The sequence below is a fragment of the Capsella rubella genome, unplaced genomic scaffold (assembly GCF_000375325.1).
Source record: "Capsella rubella cultivar Monte Gargano unplaced genomic scaffold, Caprub1_0 scaffold_2, whole genome shotgun sequence".
Lineage (NCBI taxonomy): Eukaryota > Viridiplantae > Streptophyta > Magnoliopsida > Brassicales > Brassicaceae > Capsella > Capsella rubella.
The window spans coordinates 7,456,119-7,464,089 of record NW_006238922.1 but is presented as its reverse complement, the minus strand read 5'-3'; the positions used below and the strand labels follow the sequence as shown (position 1 = coordinate 7,464,089).

Sequence of the window (7,971 nt, the reverse complement as noted above, 5' to 3'; positions counted from 1 at the left end):
ATCCCCATCCCAAACAAAAATGAAATCCCAACACTTACCCCAAATTCACCAGTCGACTGAATCCTCAGTTCTTTTGGACGTCCTGAGGGTCGACGTGCTTTAGGCAGAAAAAGGATTCGGTTTACCAATTCAATAGGTAATTCAACCTCACTCATCTCAGGATTTATTAAGCATGCATATGTACCTCTCCACATGTATGTCTTGTAATAATCCCCTACCAAACTGTCCAACGGGATACCTTGACTATTAGCCGCCAACAAAGCGTGCCCACAAGGAATTTTCACTCTATCATACTGCTTACAAGCACATTGTTTCATATCGAGTAAAACATGATGCTTGCCATTTAGCGCCCCTATCACTTCATAGCTCCAACTTGATATAACTCCAATTTTGCTACCTTTCACGGCCACCAAATTCTTCGTCATCTGTTTATCAACCTCGGGACTTACTCTGCCAATGTGTCTTTCTGCCTTCTTCCTCCTTGCACTAAACCATCTGCTCAACAAAGCCCGGATGTACTTCAACAGTTCGATGATTGGTGAAGACCTAGCCTTTCCCAATACCTTGTTCAATGATTCAACAATGTTTGAAGTCATCAGGTTGTATCTATCGCCCTGAAAATACGCCCTAGTCCAATGCGCCGCTCCAATTTTATCCAAATATGTTGCGCAGTTATAATTCCTACTCTTGATCTGATTGTAAATTTCCTTGTAAGCAGTGATTTTATACGCAAAACCAGCTTTTGTTACCAGTTTTGCCAGGCCTTTGTTGTGGAACTTCGCATTCACGTTCCTAGCTAGATGTACAATGCAAGCTCCATGATGCGCCAATGGGAAAACACTCTTCTTTGCTTTGTAAATGGAACCATGTCTATCAGAAATTATTGTCAAGCTTTTACTGTCTGCTATTATTCGCTCAAGCTTTTCAAAAAACCACGTCCACGACTCATCGTTCTCACTGTCTACTATTGCAAAAGCAAGTGGGAATACCTGGAAGTTAGCATCCTGCCCACTCGCTGTTAGTAGGACGCCCTTAAACTTCCCATTCAAATGCGTTCCATCAACAACAATCACCCTACGCAGATTCCTAAAGCCTTGGATTGATGCTCCAAATGCTAGGAACATATACAAGAACCTCTCACTGCCATCCTCCTCAAATACAGTTTTCAATTCCGTTACCGTCCCGGGATTTGCTTGTTTCAATGCAAACAAATATGACTCTAGCTTGTCGTAGGACTCATCCTCTGCTCCAAATAGATCTTCAACAGCTTTCCCCTTAGCTCTCCAACATTTGCTGTATGATGCAGAAACACGAAGATCCTCAAGTAACATCTGCTGAAGATCCAAAGGTGCGGGACCTTTACTTGCATCGCTGTACTTTGACTTGTACATAGCAGCAATTACTCTTGACGTAGCCTTTTTCATATAGTTGTTCCTGGTTTCAATAGGACAAGTGTGTTCCAAACAAGCTTTTCTAATCTCATAGTAACCGCATCCCTTGAGCTCACATGCTAATATTCTCCAATCACAACGCTCCCCAGTACACTCCAGCACAAACGAGTCTTTCTTTGTTGTGGTCTGCGTGAAATGAAACATTTTTTTGATAGCATAAATAGCAATACCAATCTGGCATTCTTCTTTACTTGCGAATACTTTCCCTTTGTATATACCTTCACCATCATCATCAAGGTCCAGATCGGGTATTTCTTCACCCTCATATTCAGTGTCGTCAAACAGAGGAGGTAAATCAAACTCAGCATCGTCATAATCCTCCAATTTCATAGGAACACTACCAGGGGCACGAGTGTATCCATGTTGCTCTGTCCAAGTGGATCCTATTTCCGGTCCAACTGAGTCCTGTACAGGAACAGATTTTTGTCCTTCCCCAATGATATTGCCCTTAAACTCCTCTTTCAATGGAATAGCCCCATTCAAGGAATCAGAACCAGTATTTAGGTTACACATAACCTCTAACACATTGACACGCCCAAACTGATCACCTATGAAATTACCCCAAAATTCGGTATCATACTCTTTAGGCGTAACAACAACTTCCTCTTCAACAATATCTGCAAAGTCTTCTTCAGGTTCTTGCCCACGGTCAACACTTTTTCTCAAATCTTCTTTCCATTTGACCTCAGCTTCCGTCACTTCTTCGAGGAAACATTCATCTTCCTGCGTTACATCAATAACAAATGTTTTGGAACCGGCGGTTGACACTTCTCCACACACCTCCTCTCCAGCTTCGCTTCTCGTTCCACCGCATGAAGTGCCACAACTCCTTTTTCTTCCACCATCCCCAGAAGTCTGCCTAAACTTTGTTTCCACATCGCTCTCTCTTTGTCCTCTCTTTCTAATTTCCTCAAAACTCACAAACATATTGAAACCTCTGTTACCACGCAACATTTGGACGTAGTAAGCTAGCCCGACATCTGTAGTGACCATAACAGGAGGTGACCTCCCACCGTTCTGAACTTGCAAGCTACTTGGCAGACAGTAGCTCAAACACGCCTTCTTGTTAACCAAAGAAAATTCCTAGACAACAGCAGCTTCGAACTCCTCTAGTTTTGTGGTTGCTAGCGGAACAATCCTCGACAGCAAAATCTGGTCGACTTCGAAATCACAGACATTTACGCCAGAAAACAACCATTGCCCAGAAACCACCACACAAAAACCTGGAAGCTCACCCTGCAAATCAGAAAAAGGTTAATCAGTATAGAATCTATGACCATCCACGAACATGGAAGAACCCTATCCACAAAATCGGTACCTGCGCAGCCATGGCTACCCAAACACAGAAACAAAACCCTAAACCAAAAACATCCTTTATATTAGCTACAAAAAATGATTGCTAACTAGATTTTTAGCCTTAACCAACATCGTTAAGGTTGAACTACTTCAAAACGTGGGCGTTAGATATGTTTTCGTCAGATCCAATCCAATGGCTCAGATTAAATTCAACAAACACCCATTAAAATGTACAGAGGGACAATATAGACTTTTCAACAAACACAAACCAACACCAAAACTCTTAAAAGTATACCTTCCCCACAAAGTGGGTGTGTTTGTGAGTTTTTCTCACACAAGTAGGTGTGAATGTTATTTTCTCTATATGATTTGGGTTATGTTTTATAACAAATTCCAAATAAAATAAGACACTGGTAGTATTATTTAGATGATGACAAAAAAAAAAGAAAAAACTAGTTGTCCTTGTAAGCACGTTTTATGTATGGTAATGGTACTATGGTGGCTTGGCAGTTTCTCACATTTCCTTATAAAGGTACCAATTTTTTGTAATGCCCGTGACTTATCTTCAGACTTAGCTAGTACCAACAAAGTTAAGTTGTCTTTTAACAATGTGTTGATATTATGAAACTATGTGTTAAGAACCCATTCATAATCATCTCTCCAACAACAAATAGCAGTCAGTACAGCCTAAGCAGCTCCATTAGTAGTTTTAGGAAGAGTATCACAACAATTAAAAAATAAAATTAAATGAAAATAAAAGACAAACATTTCTCGTTTGAGATACAATGAGACACTTTCTGTAACACTACCGCCACATGTCCATATATTATTGAACGGATTATTCTGATTGTTTAAAAAATAATTCTATAATTAAACTATAAAAAAAATAATACTATAATATTGTTATGATAGGCTGTAAGACCATGGGCAATGGTATCTAGGCCCAGTTCCACACCCAAAAGAAAAGAAAAAAAAAATTAAGCGGGATGTACCCAGAAACGGGACGGTCCTTCCTCTTGTTTGTCACTATTCGCGGGTTCCACTGACACGTGGCGGTAAGCGATTGATTGTATTTATGTTTTTTTTTCTGTTTTAAAAAAAAAAAAAAAAAAAAACTGGGACAATATTGAGTCTTACCAATGTGGATGCCCTAACGTTTCTCACGTTTTACGTACGTTTCACTGTTGTTGGCAGTTTCTTACATTATCAGAGGGGACCAATATCTTGCAACTCTCGTGACTTTAGTGGAGGATCATTTGACACCATCGTTAATATATGTCGGCCAGTGAACACTCCACACACATTATCTAGCAATGGAAATTTTATGTGATAAAACGTACCATTGATTGCATGTACTAAACTACTATATATCCCACTACCCCCTTCCCTCCTTGCTTACTTACACAAATAAGAACCATAAAAACATGAGCAAAATGAAACCCTATATTTTCTCCTTCATCATCTTCTCACTTTTCTTATCATTGTCCTTTGCCGCGGAATGTGGTAAACAAGCCGGAGGAGCGATCTGCCTCAACGGTCTATGCTGCAGCAAGTACGGCTATTGTGGTGACAACGAACTATATTGTGAGCTGCCTGAATGCCAAAGCAATTGCTGGCCCGACGTTAGCGGTAATCTTTCGGACACCATTTCAAAAGCTCAGTTCGAAGATATGCTTCTCCATAGGAACAATTATCTATGTCCGGCTAAAGGTTTCTACACTTACGACGCCTTTATCACTGCTGCAAAGTCCTTCCCTGACTTTGGCACTACGGGTGACACAGCCGCAAGGAAGAAGGAGGTCGCTGCCTTCTTCGGCCAGACATCCCACGAAACCACAGGTTATAATCACCATTATAATTAATATATATCAGACTTATAAAACGCAACTTATTATACGTTTTGAGTTTGCATTCTTTTTTCTAATAATCTTACAAGAGATCATGTAAAAAACTCAAACGTACCTATAAATAATATATTAATGGGTGTGTTGGCAAACTATATAGTACGTTTTTGAAACATAATTATAAAGATTGTATATTTACTATTCATAATTAGAAAAATAGCACAATATTACTATTTCAGATATATGTACAAACAGATAACTGTACAGTAACATATTATTGTACATAGAATATTTGTATAAAGAGAAATAACTACAAAAAAACATATTTACACATAAACAAATATACATATATAGACCAGAAAATATATGTACACATACAATTATACGTATATATAGATCGTTGTACGGATGATTTTTTGTACATCGACACACAACCGTACATAAGAATAGCTGGACGTATCAAAATTTGTTTGAAAAATATTTGAAATTATAAAAAAAAATTGCATATCAAATTATAGAGAAAAATTATAAATTTTTATGTAACTTAAATTTTATAGAAAACAGATATATTTTGATGAATATTTTAGTTATTAGATTTAAGGGGTTTTGCCAAATAGTAAAAATGTATTACTTTGCTAATAATAAACGGGGAATTTCAAAAATACCCATTTTCATATACCTCTTTTTAAAAATACCCCCTTTTCAAACTTTATCAAAAAAACGATTAAAAATGTTGAAATTTATCCAAATATGTATGTAAGCTTATAAATATATACACAAATTACCTTTATATGTGTATAAAATTTTATATAACTTTCATATAGAGCAGGAAAATAAATTATAAAAACCATATAAAAACCTTTTAAAAACTGTATAAACCCTTTTAAAAATCTTATAAAACTTATAAAAAAGATTTAAAACTATTTAAAACATTTTTAAATATTTTTATCGAATCTCCCAGTAGTAGTTATTATATAGAAGTATCTTATAAACTATATAAAACTTTATAAATTTTTTCTATTTAAATAAGGGTATTTTTGAAAATGGATAGATAAAGGGGGTATTTTTAAAAAGGGGTACACCAAAAAGGTTATTTCTCAAAAATTCTCAATAATAAATAGTGAATGTACTACTTCTAAAATTATGTTTCAAAAATATACTAAAACCCCAATTAATCCTATATTAATTTAGAGTTGTGAGAATAATTTTATTTGTTGCCAAAAAATAATATATTGATAAAATGGACTGTTAAATTATATAATGTTCAGGGAGAGCGCCGGACGGACCATATTCATGGGGATACTGTTACAAGGAACAATTGGATCCTCCTTCAACCTACTGTGATCAGAGACAGTCTTACACGTGGCCATGCGCATATAATGCAAGCTACTACGGAAGAGGACCGATGCAGCTGCTGTGGAACTACAATTACGGTCAATGCGGGAGAGACATAGGAGTTGACTTACTCAGCAACCCAAACATTGTGGCCAACGATGCAGTGATCGCTTTCAAAACCGCGATTTGGTTCTGGATGACTCCTCAGTATCCCAAACCGTCGTGCCACGCGGTGATCACCGACCAGTGGCAGCCTTCTTACGCCGACCGTGCCGCGGGTAGGCTTCCGGGATATGGATTGCTTACGAATATTATTAACGGTGGATATGAGTGTGGAATTGACCAAGACCCGAATGTTAAGGATCGTATAAACTATTATGAGACGTACTGTAACATGTTTGGTGTTGATCCTGGAGAAAATCTCGATTGCTACAAGCAACAGCCCTTTGGTTACAACGTCTTACTTGATGCTGCTTCTTAAGGATCGGAGGATAATGATAATGCAGCTTTGTATCCGAACAGTAAGGGAATATCAAACTAAATAAGACTCTTTTATATAAAGTTATAGCTTTGTATCCAAAGGGGAATATCAAACTAAATAAATCTCTTTTATATAAAGTTAGCTTTGTATACAAGGCAATATATATATCAAACTAAATAAAAGCTATTTTATATAATAAAGTTTCATTGCTTTTTTATATATATGCGAATTGTGAATTTGTTTTCTGAGAGTTGGGATGAAATTTGGCAGATGAGATTCAATGTCAGCACGATTCGTATAACGTGTTATATTGTCTCGTCTCAAACGCTACTCGAACCGGCGACCTCTAAACTTTTAACAGAAAGTTTTACCAATTGAGCTGTTAACACTTAGTAACAACCACGACTGTTAGAATTTGACGCCTCGACGACAAAACAACACCGAACCGACTAAAGGAGTGAATCATTCACTATGAATGATGAAAGCCGTATTTTTACCAACAATCACTGCATTCGTTTTTGGTGTTTCAATTTTTGAGAAATAATTATTACCGTTTTGCTAATCTCAAATGCATATAGACATGTATATTCAACTAAAATTAGATTGTAATATAAACCATCTATTATATTAGTATGAAATTATACATAAAATAAAACATGACATATCCTAATGCAAACATTCTTATATTTAAAATAAATAAAAAAAACACATACCAGATTTGATTGATGTGGAAGTCCAAATTAAAAACATGACATATCGTAATGCATACATATCCAAATTGAAAACTTAACATTTGGATCATTTTGTGGGTAACCACAAAGGCACAAACTCTAGTTCTGGACTAATGAATTATTATCGCTCATTGGTTATGTGATTTGGTGCTTTTATTGTTGTATCAATCTTTGCTTTGAAAAATACTCTAAATTTTGTAATCCTTTATTCGGTTGATTGAATGAAAACAAAAGCTGTTTGTCAAGAAAAAAAAATCCTAAGTTATTTTATCTATTCCATATTACTTTTTGTTCTAGAGTTAAAATTTTGTTTCAAATTAGTTGTCATTCTAGATTTTTAATGCAAATATTTGTAAAAGTTACAATTTTATTATATTCTTTTAATGTTTTGACCAATAATTTTTCTAAAAATAATGAAAATGATAAATATAAAAACTTTAATAATTATTTTTTGTAATTTGTGTGCAAAAACATTAAACGATAACTATTGCGAAACGGATAGAGTATCAATTATAATCTATTATCGTCATTCCTAAAATAAAAAAAACATATAAGTGTGATAACTTAAAACAAAAACGACATAGTTTTAGAAAGAGGACCTACTTCATTATTTCTTTACGCTAGTACACATCACTATTCACCATAACTGTGGATCCAATCACTAATGAAACTTATTTTTTTAAAAAAATTCACACCATATCTTCCAATTTCTTAATTAGTTTACCTTTTCTTAATTTCATATATTTTATATTATAATATAAGTTCATTTTAAGAAAATGTATATATTACAATATGAAAAATAAGTTAATAAGTTGCCGAAACTAAAAACAAAG

The 7,971-nt window shown here is 35.4% G+C and overlaps 1 protein-coding gene across 1 annotated transcript; it reads left to right on the top strand.

Moving 5' to 3' along the window:
* Positions 1 to 4,124: 4,124 nt before the first annotated feature.
* Positions 4,125 to 6,533, top strand: LOC17894764 (basic endochitinase B). The gene is made up of 2 exons (XM_006300478.2): positions 4,125 to 4,586; positions 5,860 to 6,533. Exons 1-2 carry the CDS (start codon positions 4,172 to 4,174, stop codon positions 6,405 to 6,407), a joined length of 963 nt encoding a protein of 320 aa, XP_006300540.1. The 5' UTR covers positions 4,125 to 4,171; the 3' UTR covers positions 6,408 to 6,533.
* The last annotated feature ends 1,438 nt before the right edge of the window (positions 6,534 to 7,971 follow it).